The 22,440-nt window shown below is 37.0% G+C and overlaps 1 protein-coding gene across 5 annotated transcripts in view; it reads right to left on the reverse strand.

The window, feature by feature from the left end:
• Window positions 1-4,344: 4,344 nt before the first annotated feature.
• Window positions 4,345-22,440, reverse strand: part of PLCZ1 (phospholipase C zeta 1) — a 47,903-nt gene continuing 29,807 nt past the window's right edge. For all 5 annotated transcript variants that reach the window (XM_043561948.1, XM_043561949.1, XM_043561950.1 and 2 more), the window contains 6 exons: window positions 22,162-22,309; window positions 18,172-18,288; window positions 16,691-16,863; window positions 9,879-10,011; window positions 5,279-5,428; window positions 4,345-4,489 (listed from right to left, as the gene is read on the reverse strand). In XM_043561948.1, the coding sequence (XP_043417883.1) occupies window positions 4,404-4,489; window positions 5,279-5,428; window positions 9,879-10,011; window positions 16,691-16,863; window positions 18,172-18,288; window positions 22,162-22,309 (807 nt within the window). In that variant the 3' untranslated portion in view covers window positions 4,345-4,403. The remainder of the gene's footprint in view (window positions 4,490-5,278; window positions 5,429-9,878; window positions 10,012-16,690; window positions 16,864-18,171; window positions 18,289-22,161; window positions 22,310-22,440) is intronic.

The following is a 22,440-nucleotide window of genomic DNA, read 5'->3' on the forward strand; positions in this document are numbered from 1 at the left end:
AATCTTGCCATTTGGAACTATATGGATGGAACTAGAGGGTATTATGCTAAGTGAAATTAGCCAGAGAAAGACAAGTATCATATGACTTCACTCATATGAGGACTTTAAGAAACAAAACAGATGAACATAAGGGAAGGGAAATAAAAATAATATAAAAACAGGGAGGGGGACAAAACAGAAGAGACTCATAAATATGGAACACAAACTGAGGGTTACTGGAGGTGTTGTGGGAGGGTGGATAGGCTAAATGTGTAAGGGGCACTAAGGAATCTACTCTTGAAATCATTGTTGTACTATATGCTAACTTGGATGTAAATTAAAAAAAATAAAAATAAAATTAAAACTAATATTTTGTCCCATTCTGTAAATTGCCTTTTCATTTTTTTATTTCAAAAAGCAAAAGTTCTTTTCTTTTTAAGTGAAGTCCAACTTACCATCTCTTTTATATGTCATGCTTTAATGTTCCAACAGACCCTTGCCTACCCCAAAGTTATAAGAATATTCTATCTGCTTTCTTCTAAAAGGTTAATAGTTTTTGTTTTAATTTCATAGTTTGACATTTAGATCTCTAATCCATTTTGAGTTAATTTTTGTATATTGTGTGATGTAACCAATGCATTATTTTTTTTTTTTTCACAGACTGCCCTGGACCAGTAACCTAGATTCTGGCATTTACTGTAGACCCTGGACAAGTTTAATGTCTTGGGGTTCTTTTGTTAACAGTAAAATATAGGATTGCTGAAAGGATTTAGGTTAATTTATGTTTAATATCAGCATATATTAGGTACTGCTGATGCTACAGATATGTCTCATGTTAGAAAAGTAACTGTCCTGGGAGAAGAACAGGAAAGAGGACTGGAAGTGTGAAAGTTAAACTGTTTACACATGGACAGTAGAAAGAGGGCATGTGTTGCTGAAAATGTGTAAGTTGTTAAGGCATTTAACATCAACTCTCCCCCAACTACCACCAGGTGTTGGGCTGGTGTGTAACTATATAAAACACATAGATTCTAATCTATCATAAATTCAAACACCACTTTAAGCCATCCCTTTGATGTTTGAAATGGAGATTTCTAATAGCTGGTAAAAATGTGTGCTCTAGTTATACAGAGACCTCAAATTCATGGTCTAAGAATCAAAAATGCATCATAAGAATCTTTTGTTGGTGCAAATATTTCTAGGGGGTTATTACTTTGAAATAAATGCAATTTAACAAACGTTTATATAGCACCAAGACTATGGAATCTTAATTACTTCTGCAAAATGAAATTCATGTATTGTCCCAATAAAATGTTCATTGTTCAAGTCCATAAAGCCTTCGCTGAAAGTGATTCCATTCTCTGTATACCAATCCACAACGTGAGCTTCTTACCACTGGGGCTCCCAAATATTCCTTGAAATTTACATAAAGGTTTTAACTGCAACCTTTGGAGGTACTATCTTGGGTGCATTGTCTGTATCCCTCAGAAGCACAATGTACTACACAAAATTACAATAAAGACCTCTTTTTATGGCTCCAGGGAGCTTCTCTACATTTCTTTAAGAGATAGAGCAACTTCACTCCTCAGCAACCAGCATCATTGGCCTCCAGTGGCCACCATCTCTCAAACAAAAGTCAGAGTAAGTCTAAATGGGGAGATTGTGCTCTTTCTGTTTTCTATCTGAGGCCCTAAACAACCACAAGCATTAAAAAAAGAGAAAATGTCACAATCAACAACATAACAAAACTTTCCTGTCGCACTGATCACTATATGGCAGTACATGTTACAGAAGGAGAAGCCAAGTTTATGTCTGTGCCCTCCAGCCAAAGATCACCAGGAACACATACAGTTGGGTTTATGCTTGTTGTAATGAAAGAGATGTACAAATGGGGAACCATGGAGCAACTCAGTGATAGGATATTGAAGAGCACTTAATACTGGATTTAGGCTTGTGTTAGATGGTTTGTGAGGGGCTTCAAGGAAGTAGGGCTCTCCTCTGCATTGGATGTTGTCAACAATTGGGGGCAATTCTATGATTGGAATAAATCTCATCCATAAGATAAAAAGAATAAATCAAGGCAAAAGGTATAATTGGTAAAGAATCAACAGCCATTCATGTTAGCCAGGATAGGAAGATATTTGGCATTTTTGTTTTTGGACAATATTCACGTGTTTAGTCATGGTTACAAAGTAATCTTGTTTTTTTCTTGACCCATTGTAGTCACAGAGTGTCCTTGTCTGGTGTTGTTCTGTGAAGTCAGTCATGGTCAACAGGACACTATTGCCAAACTGTAAGCGTCAGGTAAGCTCCTACCAATGACAGGGCCTACCTGATAGTGCCACAGCAGTTCCTGGCTATCATTTTGTCAGTTGTATGGAAATGTACTCCAAAAAACATGACCTAGACTAAAAGATTGTAGACAGCTTCTCTGAGGAACTGACATTTCCTCTAAGAGTTTAAGAGGTAATCTGTTGCCACAGCCCAAGGGCTCATTTAGCCCTTTCATTCTGTTTCCTTCCCCTCACCAACACTATTTTTTCCTGCAAGTGAATTATGCCTAGACAGTATGAGTCAAAGCTGGCTTCTCACATCATTCCCAACGTTCTCTAAAGTGAGAACATTCCCTGGCTCTGGAGTTTCTATGGTAGTTTCTATTGTGAGAAAATTAATAATAATAATAATAGTAGTAGTAGTAACAAGAACAATAATAATAATATTCCAGTACAATTCAAAAGGAAAGTAAATGATAAATAATGTACACAAAAAATAGAACCAAAGATGTTTAAGGGTATTATAAGATTATTGGACAGGAAATAAAATAATCTAAATGCTTCCTTTCAAAAATGCCTATCTGATGTAGAGTGGGGATACTGAAAATGAAGGATTTGGTCTTCAAAGTTAGTGAGCTGAATTTAATTAGTACCTGAAGAAAAAGTGAGAAAAAAAATACATATATCTTTTTTTCTCCCTCATTTCAAATCTTGGTGGTATAAACAAGAAATAGAAGTTTATACTCCTGTAGAATTAGTGAACTCTTGCCTAACTCACCTGATCAGTCTTTAAATCTCATGGAATTCCAGATCTTCAAAAGGCTTTAGGAGTTTAGAAAAGGTTAAAGCCTTGGGCCAATGGGCTGAATATCTCACCCGCTAATATTCTGGACAATAGGTGTTTTAAACAAGATCTTTTTCTTATCTAGCAAAATAAAAAGCATCCCTCTGGGAAGTGGCTGTGCCTCCCTATGGGGAAGAGTGTACCCCACTCTTAAATCTAGAAACTGTATAAGAGAGCATCTTGATGATGATGTACTGGGACAGTTCTTACTGCTTATGGCTTCAGTATTTGAATTCCCGGTGGCATTATTATTTTAAATATTTGGTTTTGAGGGTAAGTCATAGTAGTAAAATATGGTAAATGGGTTATTTTTTATTTTTCTAGCCATCAAGAGATAATGCATTAGTAAACACCTCAAACCATCATTTGTGATTTTAGTTATAAGTTCAGATTTAATTTCAACAAATACCTATCAGGGTCCCCTAATCAGTCGAAAATTGTGCTAGGTACTTTCGCCTCACTCCATGCAACAATGCAGTAGGGTAAGTATTAATATGCCTGTTTTTTGAAGAAGAGTTCATAAGAAACTGTATTATTCTCCATATATCATTTAGTAAATCAAAATCCTGCTGATGGTGAGAAGCCCAGCCTATGAAATAGCATAGGAATCCCATCTCTGACCAAGAGACAACCTTCAAAGTACATTTAGCACAGATTCAGAAACATTGTGGGTTAATTCAGAGATGCAAGCCTAGAAGCCCACGTAGTAGATCTCTTTTACAGGTATGGAGATTGAATTCCATTTGACTGCAAATCAATTTCATATACACTCATAAAAATGTCTGTGTAATTACAGGGTACCAAATCCAATGCACAGCATCTAAGAACTAGCTCGAGAAAGCAGGGGCTAATTACTGTCTAGGATATAAAAGGGCACAAAGCACCTGGGAATCTAATTCCTTTTCACTACCACTTGCAGTAGTGGGTGTCAAGAAGTTAAAACACTCTTAGATTTCACATTTCTTTTTACTGATAAATATTTGCCAACATATCTTATATAATCAGACATATTTTAAGAGCTTGTAAATTCTACCAATTTAAAATGATACAAGCAGGTGGCAAGAGCAGCTTCAGCAATAGAGGAACAGGAAAATCTGGCTGACAAGAATGACACACTGTTGCGAACCTCTGAAGGTTTGGTTCTCCTTTTTCCACCATTCTATTTTGCGCGTTACAGGTGAACTTGCTCAATATTTCTGTTTTTGCAAATAATTATTTTGCTTCATGTTAAAAAAAAAGATATAGACATTCATTTTGGCTGTTTTATTACGATGTATAGCTAATGATATGTCAGGTGCTATTAATTGCTATCTGACGTACCAAATGTAAACAAACAGTGAGGCAGGCTCAAGACTCTCACCCATTTTGGAAAACAGAGGAACACGACGGTAACCTGCAAAAGGAATCAGAGCTAATTAGAACAATAAAGATAAATTAGCAGTGTTCCCGATAGAGCTGCTGAGAAAGAACATTATCTTTACTAAGCATAGGTAAAAACTATGACAGCATAGTTATATTCATCTTGCGTGTTAATTCCGCACAAACTATAAAATATTTGAAGCTTCTATTTTGACTTCTTACTGCCTAACGCTGAACACACAGCTCACACTTCTTCTCTCTCAAAGTGCAGTGTGCTAAATTAGCCACCACCCTTCTGCTTCAGACTCTGTTTCCAAGGTACAGCTCAGATGGTGTTAGAGAAGTAAACACAAACACGTTGGGACGAGGTAATTGGGGGCAGAGTATAAATCACCCCAGCAAGCTGACTACAACATAAAGGCAGCCCTGAAAAGAGTCAAGAAGGGATTGTCTTGGGTTTCCAGTCTCTCCTTGGGTAGAAGAATGAGTCACTGCTTGTCCCTTCTCTTTGATTCCCATCCTTTATTTCTTTGTGGTAGTCATGACTACTCTTAATTGAAACAAAAGAGCGATGATCCACGTAAAGAAATGCTCATACATACCAAGTTGGTCTAATTTGTCTTCCCAGCAATCCCAGACCACAACCCCACCTTCCATGTGAAACACATTTCTATAATTCCACTGAGAGAAAATGTGTGTCAATTCATAAAATTTCCTTTACATCTGACTCTCACGAATAGAGCTATTTGGTATATCAATGTGTGTCTTTGGTAAATTTAAATTATAATTGGTATCACAATCCTGTTACTTTTAGGAATATTACCTTTGTTCATGCTTAAAACTGGTAAAGTATATTGGCCAAGAAATTCATTTCCAGTTATTAAACCTTGACTTTCAACAACAAAACGCATCAATGCCAATTCTGGCACTTGAATAATAAATGTGAACGTTTCATTCCATCTTGGACTAAAAGCTGAAAGATAAAGGAAGATATAATCAAAGAATCATAGACGTGTTCTTTAGGGAATAATACATAATAGCTGTTCTCTGAAATTTTTCTTTTCAACACTTAGTAATGTTAATAGCTTATGTTTTAGAGCACTTGAATTTTTCACTCATCCAATGAGAAAGGAATAATAATGACAGTAGCAATAATTATTGGGTCTTTAGTATTGCTGGGCAATATAAGAACTTTAAGTAGATAATGTCATTTAATTCTTACCACAAACCCATCAGGGTTATTACAACCCATATTTACGGATGAGAAAACTGAGCCAGAAATATGTTACACAACTTCCTCAGGGTTTCACATACATAGTCATTAAGTGGCAGGACAGGAATTCAAACAAATGGAGTCTGATTTCAGAGCAGAAATGTTTCATTAGGCAACATGAATGCTACGTTTGGGCATTTCAGTAACAAATACATTAAATAACATAATTTTTCTATAGCAGTTCCTATTATGGGAAGAACCCCATAGACAGTTGTTGGCCTAAGAGCTAAGTGCTCCAAAGCCAGCCTTTGATCCTTCTTTTGACTAAGTGCTCACTTTAAAGTCCCAAGTTGATGAGTAAGTTAGATCTCTAGCAAAATAAATCATTCCAAACAACAATTTCTTGCCAAAAAAGAAATCCATCACAATATGACCCAAATCATCCAATTCTTAAGTGTAATTTAATGGAATCAAATTCACATCCGGGGGCCCTGGGGGGCTCAGTCAGTTAAGCGTCTGACTTCAGCCCAGGTCATGATCCCATGCTTTGTGGGCTCAAGCCCTGCATCAGGCTCTGTGCTGACAGCTTGGAGCTCAGAGCCTGGAGCCTGCTTCAGATTCTGTGTCTCCCTCTGTCTCTGCCCCTCCCCTGTTTGCACTCTGTCTCTCTGTCTCCCAAAAATAAATAAAAATTTAAAAAGAAATTCACATCCAGATAAAATATAAAATCTACTTAATAAAGACTCAAAGGTTCAGGGTGAAATAATATGTATTGTTTTCATGTACAAAGGTAATGTTATGTCTGCTATGTCAATAGGTTTTGCTCTTTAGGTCACCCTTCCAGAAGCATTAAAGAATTTGTGACTAATTTGTCACAAATTGTAAAGAATTTGTTTTCTGTGGTACATCTGTGGTCAACAAGCACACATTTACCTGAGAGTGATCCAGAATACTGTCTATGCCCATGAAAATATTGAACCAATTGACTCACGTGGGTATAATGAATGTATTACCTTGCCTTAAGAAAGGAAATAATTCTGGGACACCTGGGTGGCTCGGTCAGTGAAGTGTTCAACTCTTGATTTCGGCTCAGGTCATGATCTCATGGTTCATGAGTTCGAGTCCCACATCAGGTTCTCCACTATCAGCACAGAGTCTGCTTCAGATCCTCTGTCCCCCATTCTCTCTGCCCCTCCCCTACTCATGCTCTCTAACTCAAAATAAATAAGTTAATTTAAAAAAAAGAAAAGAGAAAACTCCATAGAGTACAGGAGCAGGTCTAAGAGTCAGTTCTTCATAGACACTGCAAAATGTCTGCACAAAATTCTTATACTGACTCATCTTCCTCCTCCAGCCCTAATTCACTATAAACAGTCTCCCTTTCTCTGTCTCACATATATCATATGTATTCTATGAGAAGGTCTTTTTATTTGTGAAAGAGAAAGAAAGAAAGAAAGAAAGAAAGAAAGAAAGAAAGAAAGAAAGAAAGGAAGGAAGGAAGGAAGGAAGGAAGGAAGGAAGAAAGAAAGAAAGAAAGAAAGAAAGAAAGAAAGAAAGAAAGAAAGAAAGAAAGAAAGAAAGAAAGAAAAGAAAGAAAGAAAGAAAAGGAAGGAGGAAAGAAGGGAAGTAAATCAGGATACCAAATTTGATAGTTACAGTTTTCTCTGGCATGACCAAAACTGAAGAATTTCTTCCACACCATACCCAAATAAGATCTTTTTCCTTCCACTCTCATGTCTCTTATTACACCACAATTACTCTAGCAGCTAAGCCACCTTAGTATCCCCCTTTGTCCAGCTTTCTAGACTTTTACTCCCGCTAGTCTTCCTCACATAAGTCCTCCATTGCTTTTCTGATGCATGTGCCTTCTTTGGCCTGAATTCCCCATCCTCTAGCCATGAAATCATATCCTGACTCTATTTTGTATTCCTCATTTCCCCCACATACACGTCTTCCTACCTAATCTGTAGAAATAATCTCCTTAAAGCTCAACTATATTAGTGTTATATCCCTGCTTAAGAGTTTTAATTCTATTCATTTTCTACATACAACACAGAAAAGGAAGTACCTAACACCTCATCATGGCTCTCATGATTTTCCATGACCATTCCCAACCTAACTTTTATATTTTATCTCACACTAATCCCTCTTAAGTACCCTGTACTTCACCCATTTTAAACTTCAGTACTTTCACCTAGTGTGTTTGAAGTTAGTCTTCTCCAGGTTTTAGCGTGCATATTATTCCTTTTGCCTGCAATGCTTTCATCCACAATCTCTGGGAAAAAAATCCTATTCATTCTCCAAAACCATCTCCAAATGTGCCCCTTCCACTACAATTGTCTGTACTTTCCTTAATACACTAATGACTTGGGGCACCTGGGGGCTCAGTCGGTCAAGCGTTTGACTCAGGTCGTAATGTCACAGTTCGTGAGTTCGAACTCTGTGTCTGGCTGACAGTGCAGATCCTGCTTGGAATTCATTCTCTCTCTCTGTCTCTCTGCTCTCTCTCTCTCTCCCTCTTCCCCTCCCCTGCATGCTCTCGTTCTATCTCAAATAAAGAAATAAACTTAAAAAAAAAAAACACTAATGACTATCGTGATAGTTTTATTGTATCTCATGTCCCATACTGAACTGAAAACTATCTAAAATAGAGTTAGTTGGGACATACATAAATAATAATATGTTTAATAAGTGTAGATCTTAAGTTTTTGATATTTAGCATCAGACTTCTAATAAAACAGGCTCAGTAATGTTAGATACACCAAATTTAATTTCACAGGAATATTTCCATAAAACCCAGGATGTAATCTAAATTCTAATGGGAGCTAGAAACACATTATGAGGGGTGTGCTGTATAAATAAATGTTCTGTGTATCTTGCCATGAAGATTCAAGTATGGGGATGAAGAGAACAAGAGGTAGGTTACTATAAGCTTCCTGACATAAGCAGCTACCATTTCTTGACAAATCCATTGTAATGTGCCTTCAGCTCTGAGGAACGACAAATAAGGCGGCAGGTCATCACCAATATCCGTTCCCATCGACGACCTATGATGAAGTAACCAAAACTCCCCACATCTTTTTTCCATGCCCTTTGCATGAGGGGCCACACTGGAAGAGTATTTGGGGTGTCAGTGCAGGGGGCAGATGGTGTATATTACTGGATATTACCCACCCAAGAAAAAAAAAGAGTGTTAAAACTGCACCTGTTTTTCTGTCAGTGCCATTTAATCTGGTATGTACTTTCAGACTCTGAAATGAAGCCCACTATACTTTGGGAATACCCACTCAAAGAAAATTACAGACTCAAGAATCAGTTCCAAGGTCTCCTCCAAGGTGATCCTGACTAAAAGGTCAATCCCAGGAATCTACACTGTAATGTCCTTAATGGTTTCAAACTCAACCAAGAAGTGACAACATCAGTACTGTATTACATAAAATATCACAGGATTGTGGAACTGAAAATCTTACCCAAGTCACTTCCATTTCTACATTTCCCTTCTGGCAAAAATGACTGAATTATGAATCCAAATATTGTATGAGTGGGTTTCTATGGCATCTTTAGCCAGAGCCAGAAGCCACAGACCTTTGATCTAAAATAATTCAAACAGCGAAGTAAAAATGGGTAACATGCTGTATCAGAACAATCGTACATTCTTTATTTTACACAAAGGCTAGAAGCTAAGCAGCTTTGCAGCCATCAAAATGCCTCTTGAATTCAGCAATATGGTACATAAAAAGGAGGTCAAAGTGTAAAAAAGCAGTAATTTCAGGTGCCTGGGTGGCTCAGTTGGTTAAGCATTCGACTCTTGATTTCAGCTGAAGTCATGATCTCATTTTTTTGTGGGTTCAAGCCCCACATCGGGCTCTGCACTGATAGCATGGAGTTTGCCTGGGATTCTCCCTCTCTCTCTTTGTTCCTACCCTGCTCACACTCTCTCTCAAAAAAAATAAATAAACTTAAAAAAAAAAGCAGCAATTTTCAGACCAGATAAATTTTTGTATCTGTAATCTGAAAATATATCTGAACAATACATTGAATCATTATCAGATTGTTTTTGCTGTATATAACACTTTGGTCACCTTAAACCTAATGCAAAGCCCTTGCCTTATGAATAATAAATATGTATCAAAACTCTATCAATAGACAAATTATAAGCTTTCCAGCAAGAAATCTAGTAGAAGTTCAATAAAATATGTTAGGAGCTCACCATTTCTTTTAATGACACGAGTCTGCTGTTTCGTTTGATCATTTGGAACACCAAAAAGTTCTAGAATCACTAATGCATCAGCTTTGTTAGATGATGAATGGTTACTGGGAGGTAACTGGATACCACTGATGAGCTGCACAAAAGTATTTGAACACAGAAATTTAGCAGGATATCAAACTGTACGGTCATGTAATTTGCAAATAAAACATGTATTTCAGAAAAGATTATAGACTCTCAGTTCCCACAAAAAAATTAAGAGTGGAATATAGTGTATATTTTAAACTTTAACCCTTTTATCCTCAAGCGTCAATAGGTAAATACTAGGAATATGTCTACATTATTCTAATTTCACTATATAATTATAGTAGAATTCACACTGAGTTTTATAGTTCACGTATATTTTTATTTTTAAAGTATCTGTTTTGGGGGTGCCGGGTGGCTCAGTCAGTTAAGCGTCTGACTCTTGATTTTGGCTCAGGTCATGATCTCACGGTCATGAGTTTGAGCCCTATATCGGGCTCCCTGCTGTCAGCACAGAGTCTGCTTCAGACCCTCTGTCCCCTCTCTCTCTCCCCCTCTCCTGCTTGAGCTCTTTCTCTCTCTCAAAAAATCAATAGATGTTAAAAAATAAAATAAAATAAATCAAATAAAGTATTTTATGGCTGTTAAAAGCCATTGCTTAAAAGTATTGTTATAATCACAGTCTACTGTAAATCAGGCCGAAGTACTCTGATAACATGAACCATTTTGAAATTCATATTGTCTGTCTACAGCCAAAAATTAGAAACAATATTAATACTACTTCTGAAATGTAAGAAAAAACACTGCATAATTTCCTATGATAGCATTCTTGATAGTATAATTTATATGTTTGGATAATTTATCACAAAATCTTATATTATCTCTTGTTGTCAATATTATCATAACTAACCTGAGTCTGACAAAATCAATGATTTCATATGTATATTAAGAACTGGGTATCAGAACACTTAAACTAATCATAGTTTTATTTAACCTTTTATTAGTCAAACTAACTGTTGAAGCTAAGTTTTGTCTTACTTTAAGGAGCAAAGTCCAAACAAAAGACAATTATCCAAGTGTATTCATTTGTAAAATGTACTAACAAAAAAATTGAGGCAAAATTTTAATTTCTGAAGATTATAATGAACAGGAACAAATAAATAAGTTTCAATAAGAATGAAAGAAGGAAGGAAAGAAGGAAGAGAAAAAAAAGAAACAGAAAAAGTGCCAATGTGTAATTTTTCCTCTCCTACATCCACACATTTAAACATTAGCTGGAAACCAGGGTGACTGTGCAAATGTTTAACAACTAGTATGGAATGGGCATTGATCGACCAGCATAAATTAGACACCAGGTTAACTAGACAGAACATTGGCCATAAACAACTAGCACACTGACACGAGAGCCTACCAGCTGAATATCCCCTCTGCAGGTAATAGACCCTTGCCGATATGGAAAAGTTCGGCTTTTAAGTGCACATCACACCAAAAAAAAAAAAAATCATCTCACTAAAAATAATAATAATAATTGAATATGAGAACTGACAGAGAATTTAGAAACTATTATTCAAATAATTTTTACACTCTGATTCACAGAAGCCCTTTCAGGGGCCACCACAGAAGACAAATGTCAAACAGAAGACCTTTAGTGGTCAACAAGAGCACCTCTGCTTTCATCTATTGGCCTTATGCATCAGACTTTGAACTTGGAAAATGGTTGCACTGTTTTTATAAGTTTGAAAAGGGTTGACCTAATCTGAAACTCTTAATTTGAGAGATGACAAAGATTAAACCAGAAATGTTGAAATGTCTTTATCGGGGACATAAAGCAAATGGCAAAACTATGCCTTTTGAACCCTGAGTCATGCCTTCCCCAATTTGCACAAGTTGTAATCACAAAGCTCCCTACGATGATCAAAGCAAGCAAGAAAGACCCACGTGACTATGGCAGCAGTTTCCTGGGAAAATCATTAATCGTGCCTGTTTAACATCATGCCACTTATGTCAGTACATGAGACGCTTCAGAAGCAAACAGGTGGCATTTGTAAACATCCATGCATACTAGCCATCTTCCATCTTCTCTTTCTCAATCAAAGAGCACATATGCTCTCTTTACTATTCTTAACTTGAAAAAGAAGTCATTCATTCAATTAACTTGCATATATTGAACATATACTTTGTGTCAGGCACTAGGGATAAGACTTGAACGAGACAGTCCTTATCCTTACAGGGCCTTCAGACAAGTGGGGGAGAAAGACAAGTACAAGTAAATAAACAATTACAGGGGTACCTTATTTTATTGAGCTTCATTTTATTCCATTTTACAGATATTGCATTTTTTACAAATTGAAGGCTTGTGGAAATTCTGCATCGAGCAAGTCTATTGGCACCAGTTTTCCAACAGCATTTGCTCACTTCATGCTTCTGTGTCACATTTCGGTAATTCTCACTTTTAAACCTTTTTATTATTATTATATTATTATAGTGATCTGTGTTCGGTGATCTTTGATATTACTATGGTAATTATTTGGGGGTGCCACAAACCATGCCCATGTAAATCAGCAAACTAATAAATGTGTGTGTGTTCCAACTGCAGATGTGGTGGAGACAGCAAGAAAATTACAATCAGCAGTGGAGCCTGAAGATGTGATTGAATTACTCCAATCTCATGATAAAACTTGAACAGATAAGTTTCATCCTGGGGAAGATGCTGTGATGATTGTTGAAATGACAACAAAGGATTTAGAATATTACATCAACTTAGCTGATGGAACAGTACCACACTACCCAAATCTCCAGCAACTGCCACCCTGATCAGTCAACAGCCATCAACATTGAGGCAAGACCCTCCACCAGCAAAAAGATTATGACTTGCTGAAAGCTCAGATGATGGTTAGCATTTGTTAGCAACAAAGTATTTTTAATTAAGGTACGTACATTTTTTTAGACAGAATACTACTGCACACTTAATAGACTATAGTATAGTAGAAACATAACTTTCATATGTTCTGGGAGACCAAAAGATTCATTTGACTTGCTTTATTGTGATATTCACTTTATTGTGGTTGTCTGGAATGAAACCTGCAATATCTCTGACATATGCCTGTATAATACAATGGCTAGTATATGCATGTATAGGGTGTCATGGAAAAACAAAACTACAAAAAGAAGCGTAACTAATTTAGTGGAGGAAAAAAACTTCCAAAAATAAGTGACCCTGTAAATCTTGAAAAATAAGTGTGAAGGCAACAGGCAGGTGAAAGCTGGAAGAATAATCCAGCCAAAGGAAAAAACATAAGCAATGCATGCAGGTAGCATGTGGACAGAAAAGGCTTCCATATGGTTACAGAAAAAGCTACAAGACTGGAAGTGGTGAGAAGTGGGCCTGGAGAATTAGGCTAAGCCCCAACTAAGAAAGCAAGCAGGAAGCATAAAGAAATATTAAGTAGGCATGATGAGATTAGTACGGAGCACAATCTCTCTGGGCCACTTGTGGAAGATGGGTCAGGAGGATTGAGACAGGCTAAGTGAAAACCCCTTAGAAGGTCAAAGGAATAAATGTGATGACAGGTAACAAATTCTTAAAAAAAAAAAAAAGTAGCATATGGCATCAGATCAAGAGATTGGATAAGGAAGATATTTCGAAGTAGGATCAGTGAAATTTAGAGATGGATTGAACACAGTAATTGATAAAGATGTGGAAAGAGAGGAATGGGGGCGCCTGGGTGGCGCAGTCGGTTAGGCGTCCGACTTCAGCCAGGTCACGATCTTGCGGTCCGGGAGTTCGAGCCCCGCGTCGGGCTCTGGGCTGATGGCTCAGAGCCTGGAGCCAGTTTCCAATTCTGTGTCTCCCTCTCTCTCTGCCCCTCCCCCGTTCATGCTCTGTCTCTCTCTGTCCCAAAAATAAATAAACGTTGAAAAAAAATTTAAAAAAAGAAAAAAAAAAAGAGAGGAATGGTTCCCAATTTTGTAGGCTGAGTTAATTGACACAATGAATTCGACTAAGTTCATTGACCTTTAAAGAAAATAAGATTGGACCAGGCAGGGGCGTTCAGCCTTTAATATTTTTAAGTTTGACAGAACAGGGATTAAACAGGTAAGGATGCTAAGTAGGGTATTTAAAATATTCCTTTACATTCCAGAAATGAAGTCAGATTAAAGATTTGGGCATTGTTGGCAGTTGAAACCACGAATGTATATAAAAGGACACAAGGAGAATAGTTTGAGATGAGGATTAAGAAAAAGCCTTAGCAATATAAATATTTCAGAGCTGGGTAGAGGAAGAGGAGCCCACAAATGTGAACAAGAAAGAATCGTTTGAGACAGAGACCGGTAGGAAGAGATAGGAAAGCCCAGCACAGTAAGCAGATTTGTGAGGAATAGATCACAAAGCGGCTGATTCATCCCTTTCTCTCACTGGAACAGCAATGACAATTACTAGACTAGGTGTTTAGAACAATGCAGACTTTCGCATTTTTTCATTCATGCAAAAAGGCAACAGGGAGACCTTGGTTCAGATGTAGAAAGAGATTGAAATACCACCCACCTACTGAGGCTGAAGAGATCAACAGAAATTTAAAAGGCATTAAAGGAAATCCACGGAAGTTAAAATATTAATGTATACTTTCCAGCTAACACCATAACGAAAAAGTAAAAGAAAATTTTACTAATCTTTTAAATTGTTGTATTAAAAAATACAAAAAGAATGCCAAAGTTATATTTGCAAAGGCAGTTTAATGGACAATATTTTGCTGGATCCTAGAAAGAGTGCCAACTAATTGATTTGGGGCTGCATCGGTGCTGAAGGCAGTTTCTACCTAGCTACAGTATGCCCTTACTTTAGAGTCTCAGAATCCCTAACAACCAAGAAAAAAGTCAACTACATACTTTGGCACTACTTTTAAACTACTATATAGTCTATATATAGCTACTGTATATATATATTTGCTGCCACTATCTGCTGCAGTGGCCAGGATCATTTCTGCCTCATTCAATTTTGCTATACTCTCTTTCCACCTCCATCTCTGGAAAACGGCAACATCTCTTAAGTTTCCATTCTCAGCTGGGACAAAAAGGCTAGGGCCTGAAGTGGATGAAAATAGTCCCCCAAGCCCCATGACATCAGGACTGTAGAGGAAGGAGCCAAGGGAGGAAGACTTATGGGGGCATGCCTTCTGGGTGATAGCATTTCCTGCACTCTGACAGCCAGGGAACCAGAGAAGGCAAGCTCTCATCAGCCAGCACAACCAACACACTCCCGAGTGAGAACAGGAGACACAAAAAACCTGATGGGGTGAGGGGTGGCGCTAGGTGGCTCAGTTGATTAAGGGTCCTACTCTTGATTTCAGCTCAGGTCATGATCTCATGATTCATGAGATCGATCCCTGCATTGGGCTCTGTGCTGACAGCACCAAGCTTGGTTGGGATTCTCTCTCTGCTCCTCCCCCACTGAGCACACATGTGTGCACGCTCTCTCTCAAAGTAAATAAAATAAACTTAAAAAAAAAAAGAACCTGAGATGATTCATATGGTTCTAGGAACAACTAGTTAATTAAAGACAGGAACTAAAGAGCCCTACCCACCCAATTTGTTGCAAACCACAGGTGCAGATACAATCTAAAATAGAATTGCTTATAACTAAATGGACAGAAAAAGCTAGGGGCTTTTCAGATGATTCAGTGACATTTAAAAAAGGAAATAAATATAGCACTTTGGTTATAGAAGAATAAGAAAGTTTTCAAAAAAGTCTATACTAATGGAAACAATAAATTTTAGACAACTACTTTTAATCCCAATAAAACGACACAGACTATATAATAAAACAAAAGATGAGGGGCGCCTGGGTGGCGCAGTCGGTTAAGCGTCTGACTTCAGCCAGGTCACGATCTCGCGGTCCGTGAGTTCGAGCCCCGCGTCAGGCTCTGGGCTGATGGCTCAGAGCCTGGAGCCTGTTTCCGATTCTGTGTCTCCCTCTCTCTCTGCCCCTCCCCCGTTCATGCTCTGTCTCTCTCTGTCCCAAAAATAAATAAACGTTGAAAAAAAAATAAATAAATAAAACAAAAGATGAAATAACAAGACAGGAGTCAGGGGGAAAGGGTGCTGGCTAGGATACAGACAGAAATAAAAAGGAAGCAGTGTGAGGTAAATAAAAATTAGAAGGGAAGAAACCGATGATGCCGAAGAAAAATTCACATCCACATTAGAATCAGTAAAGAATAAAATCAGATATGGAGGAAAATCAAAGGCAGAAAAAAAAAGTGAGTTGACAGGAATTAGTACACATGCGGGCAGATACTCATGAACAGCGTATGGATACTTTTGGTTTCTAAGTACTAACCAAACACTATTCAGAGACAAGGGGCAAAACTTCTGAGCTGTGGAAGTCTAAATCTGGAGATTAATGAAAAGCAAGGTGCTCCTAAAATCTTTTAGTAAAATTCTGTGAAGTTAAGGAGGAAGAGAGTAGCATATCCACAGGGTAACTAGTGGGCTGAACTCAGACTTCTCTATCACATTATTAAATGCCTAAAGATGATGGAATAAAAAAACTTTGGCGAGGAGAAGATTTCAGCATCAATATTTCTATTCACAAGCAGGGTAATCATTCATACCAGAAGTCCACAGAAAGATTTTCAGATACAGAATGGTGCTGAAATACCACTCCTTTTTAATATGTAAAAAGATCAACTGAAATTTAAAGGACATTAAAGGAAATTAGTAGAACTCAAAATATTAATGCATACTCTCCAGCTTATACAATAACCATAACAAGTAAAAGCTATTAATCTTACCCTTATTGTAAGTGTAACTGGATCACTCTGGTTTGGTGGTTTATTCGGATTAAACTGTGTTTTAATATCTCTTAGGAACTGTGGTTTCAAAATATATCCAGAACCACCATTATCCAAAAATTTCCCATTTTGAAGATCCATAGGCAGACCAGGTGTCTGGAAATTTAAGGCCACTGTGAGCAAAAAGTATTTTGATATTGTCAGGAATTAGAGGGTACAATTAAATAAACACAGTTAAAAGATATACTGAAACCTAATAATGGATTTTATATCTCTAAACATTTTAAGAGCAAACATCATTAGCCAGAATAATTCCTGATTTTTAAGCATTTCTTCCTGCCATGTGTATATTAATTTACGAAGGTGAGTTTCAAAGTTTAATTTTTAAATTATAACTTTGATTTAAAAATCAAGCTGGCATACAATATAAATTATAGAATAGCAATGTACAGATCAGATGACATTCAGGAAATACAAGAATAGAGAAAATCGGCACACTAGATGCCAGAAGAAAAGACACCAAATATATTATAAACTTTCAGGTCCAAAGGGATACTGTTATCACTTAAAGAGAAAGGGAAAAACAGGCAGAGCAATAATTGCTGTTAAAATATAAAAATACATCCGGGACACCTAGGTGGCTCAGTCGGTTATGCGTCTGACTTCGGCTCAGGTCATGATCTCACAGTTTGTGGGTTTAAGCCCCACATTGGGCTCTGTGCTGATAGCTCAGAGCCTGGAGCCCACTTTGGATTCTGTCTCCCTCTCTCTCTGCCCTTCCCCAGCTCTCACTCTATCTCTCTCTCTCAGAAATAAATAAACAATAAAAAATTAATAAAAAAATAAAAATAAAAATACATCCATATAGGCTGGTAATACCATCCTCTCTCTCCCCAACATCCCCTCACCCACCAATCCTAACCCCACTCTTCCCCTCTCTCCACAAACCTATGAGCCTTGCTGCAATCCAGGAGCAGAGGGCTTTGCACCTGGTACCTTCTGAATGGTTAGTGCCTGTGTGATAACAGCTAATCAATTTGGAATAAGGAAAGTCTGGTAAAGACAAATAACAAAGCTATGCAATCTCATTCACTTTTCAGTACTGTGAATGTAGAACTGGTGTAAAGCATAAAAGGTAGAAGTCACTTGATTTAAAGAAGCCCTTAGCAAATCTTTCAAGCAAAGACCTTGATATTCACTGCCCTCTGACATCCATTTTTATTTCTTTTTTCTCTCCCTACCTCTCCCATGCTAACTCTTCATGAATTTAACTTCCATGTGCCTAATTCCCACTTAGATTTACCCTCTCTGACCCATTTAGGAATAACTTCAGCTCTTGAAACCAATGATTCAGCATTATTGCCTGACCCCAAAACACCCGGGGTCAAAAAATCTACTGGGGAAGTTCTTTTCATAAGTCGTTCATTAATTCATAAAATGAATTTATTATCTTCTTTTTGCCAAAACTCAGTGTAACATACCCATTTGACAACCTATATTCCAAAATTCTTGAGGATTAAAATTAGAGGAGTCTGTTCTTGTTGCTTTGGGATAAATTCTGGTAATGAACCTCCTGGTGTGAAGAACAAACTCGTGGGCTAAAAAAATATAAGAACATCATGAGAGATTTCAGATAAACTAAATAAACGGCTATGCTTCTCTATGTTATAGAATCCTAGAATTGTTTCAGTATTTCTGATATGTATTGTTTAGGCAAAAATATTTGCAATTCATGGAAATCAAAATAAATCCAGGTCTTTGACGGTGCAATTCACTCTTATTGAGAAACTAATAATTTTTATTCGATAATTTTATGTATACTAAGCATTCACTTGAGAAAAAAATTATTAAATAATATATTTAATTTTTTCACATCCAAATTAATTTCTTTGATGTAAGAATATATAAAAATCCCAAATAAAATGCATCCATTTTTTAAAACAAACTTGTACTTTCTTCATTTTGTCTTTTTTTTACATTGGTTTTCACATTAGGGCAGAATCACATGTAAGTCACATAAAGAGATATAATGCCATCCAAATTAACCCAGCTGAATAGTCAACAGATTCTCAGCATTGAAAGGGACCTTAAAGTTATTCAATTCAGCTGCCAACCCTAACCACCACAGCATCTTCCCTCAAATTCCTTCAATGTCTGTTTGCATGTCTCCACTGAAAGAGAACCTGCTACCTCCCAATACAGCAGTCCTCCCTTATTTGCGGGAGACTCCCTTATAGTCTCAGTTACCCACAGTCAACCAAGGTCCGAGGCAGATCATCCAACTTCTGACAAATCACCAGACAGTCACTAGTACCCTAACACTGCATCATAACACCTGCATCATCCACCTCATCTCATCTCATCACGTGGGCATATTACTATCTCACATCATCACAAGAAGGGTGAGTACAGTACAATAAGGTATTTTGAGAGAGACCCCATTCACATAACTTTTATCATAGTATGTTATAGTTATTCTATTTCATTGTTAGTTATTGTTGTTAATCTCTGTGCCTCCTTATAAACTCAACTTTATCATAGAAATATATGTACAGGACAAAACATAGCATATATAGGGTTGAGTACTCCACAGTGTCAGGTATCCAGTGTGCATCTTGGAATGTATCTCCCATGGATGAGGGAGACTACCGTAGTTCTGATTATTTCAAATGTTTTCCTTACTGAGATAAGGTCTATACTTAGAGTTCACGCACAAGTATGCACAAACACACACACACACCACACACACAGTTCATTTGTTTCTCTCTATTTATGTTTCTACTTACATATTTTTATAAGCTTATATATACGTATATATTCTATTTAAATCACTTGAGATTCAAAACTAATTTATGCCCTTTACCATTGGACATCTTTGAATTTTTTAACACAGTTTCGTGTTTCTCCAAGGCTTTTATTCTTTCATTAAGCAGATCCTGTTTCCACAACTACTCCTGCTAATATGGTGACCAGGATTAGGAGAAATGCTTATTGCCTATGGCCCACTACCTTTGATAGTCAAACTAGAATAGAATCATTGTCAAGTTAAAAATTATAATTACTGAAGTTAATAATAATTAATTTCATCAGCTCTCAATTTTAGAAGTTACACAGTCCTTGAGAGAAAGTTTATTTTGAAGCTACTCATGTATAAATACATCATGTATGTCCAACTATCATGATCCCTTATCCAGCCCTAAACAAGATGTTTATCTTTTGGTAAAATCTATACTCTTCTGGACCTTAATTTTGCCTATCTACAAAGTGATAAAGATGAATGATCACTAAAGACCCTTAACATAATATCATCTTGTTACTTCTGAAATTGAGTTTTAAAAATTAAACATACTATGTTATTATACATGCAATTTATGTTCATTTTAGATAAATGAGAAAGTCAAATAAGAAAAAATAAAAAATAAAACTATATATAATCTCATCACTCAATTAAAAACCAGGTAACTTCTTAGTATATATCTTTTCACTCTATTGTCATATGTATATTCTTATTTTTTTATTTAATCATATTATTTCTTCCCTTTTATAAACTTCCATTTTTTACTTAAAAATAGTATAAAAAATAAATAATTCCATTTCAGTAATATTCACCTACTGCATTATTTTTAAATGATTAAAATGTCTCTACTCATATGAAAAGTTGTTTCTGATTTTTCTGCATTATAAATTTAGTGACATTTAAGTTTTTAATAATGATGGACATTCTTGGAGCATACCTTCGACCCAGCATTAATTATTAATTACTGGATTTTGGTGGAAGAAAAATGCTCTATACTCTTTCCAAAGAGACGGTGATGCTAAACTTTATGACTTGACTCAGAACTTCCCAGTCCTTATCAAAGTTTGAGCAGGTGGCTAACACAATGAGAGTGAGAGAATTAGAACTACTTTTGCTGTGTGCTGAGGTCTTGTCCCCTTGAACAACAAAAACCATCCAATAGTTTGAAAGAATAGAGGCTAGCAAAGTAGGTCATTCAAATTTAAACCCTGTTAACAATACTCACAGGAAGAAATAAATTTTATATGACACCCAACACACAATATACACACATAATTGTTTCATTATGTTTCCCACTTACTTATATTGCATCTCTTCTATTCTATTCAAGTCTATTCTATTCTATTAACTGTGGTTCAGCCCTACTGAATTTATTTCAGACACAATCTACAGTTAAAAAACAAGCAAACAAAAGGACCTAAAATACCTAGAGACAGTTTGAAGAGATGAGCTGAAGTATACCTCAAAACACTTTGGGCACTGGTGGCCAGCCCAAAGAGGTTAACCAAGAAATATACCAGAATCTGTATTTCCAAATAGCCAACAGCTTTTTTGAGTCAGTTGCAGGTGCTGATATTCCTGTCATGGTGTTTCTACACAAGATGGTAGATTGTATTTTTTAAGAAGGATTTGGAGAGTCACCTGACTGCTGAGTTAATTGCTTATCCCTTTTTACTTTTTTTTTTTTTTAATTTTTACTTTTGAGAAAGCGTGAGAGGAAGAGGGGCAAAGAGAGAGGGACAGAGGATCCAAAGCAGGCTCCAAACCAATAGCAGAGAGCCTGATGCTGTGCGGGAACCACGGTTTCACGACCTGAGCTGAAGTCAGATGCTTCACCTACTGAGCCACCCAGGTGCCCTGTCCATCCCTTTTTTAGCTGAGGTTATTCCCCAACCATACAAGTCTAACAAAAGGGTAACGTCTGCTTCCCATCCTCTTTCCAAGACCTTGCATCTTGGCTCTAGCAAACAGAATCCTCCAACTCAGGTTACGAGTCGGAAGACAGTAAAAAGAAGCCATGCAGACCAGCGGCACCACTGCAGACGTGCCAGGACAGTATGCACTCTGTATAGCCGTCTGGTAGCCTGCCCTGGATGCACGTCCTCGCTCTCCTTCACCTGGGACATACAGGTTCTAGGTTTATTCCATTGTCTATCTTAGGTGCCTGCTGAGTCTACACAGTTCACTGTGGCTCCGTGCTCTCTACCATGAGCCTTCCTCATGTCCCTACAGGAAATCTCACCTTTGCGCCGCTATCAAAGACATCCTTCAAAAACACATAGGGGATGGTGTGACTCCTGAGACTTCAATCTTCTCCTGCTTGCCTTTGATTCTAAGACAAAGTTCACTTCCTTGTAATTTGGTTCTGCCTACCTCTTCAACCTTGTCACTCACGGCTTTCCTCCAATAACTGCTCACCAGAGCTCTCCCTACAAAAATGTCCATGCTGGACATTGCCAAACAAAATTTCATGACTTAAAAAAATTAATTAAACAAATTCTGTGAAATAAAACTTCATGTGACCTGAGGCAGATAGCCTCTTTTTAAATTGCATTAAATATGTTGAAAGCTTATGAGAATACCGTTTTTATAAATGTCGTTGACCAATCTTGACATTTTAGCAGTGAATAAAAGTTGTTTAAACACTTCATCTGTTTCAATCATAAGAATTTACCTCTCAGCTTTAAAAGTTTTCGGGCTTCTGTCTCCCCAATAGAATTACTTTCATTAAATTGCTGATACAGTCTTGAATGCTGAAAGCTTCTGAACTTCTCAGCTTTGGTATAAATGACAAGATCAGATAGGGCCAGAGCCACCTTTACCTTTGTGGTATAAAAAAAAAAATGCAGCAGTTTCATATTTTTGTATGAATCATTTGAAAAATGCCTTTTCCAATAAAGAAAATATGCTTTCAGATCAATTATATCAGTCTTTTCATAATAATATCTCCTCA

The sequence above is a fragment of the Prionailurus bengalensis genome, chromosome B4 (genome assembly GCF_016509475.1).
Source record: "Prionailurus bengalensis isolate Pbe53 chromosome B4, Fcat_Pben_1.1_paternal_pri, whole genome shotgun sequence".
Taxonomy (NCBI): domain Eukaryota; kingdom Metazoa; phylum Chordata; class Mammalia; order Carnivora; family Felidae; genus Prionailurus; species Prionailurus bengalensis.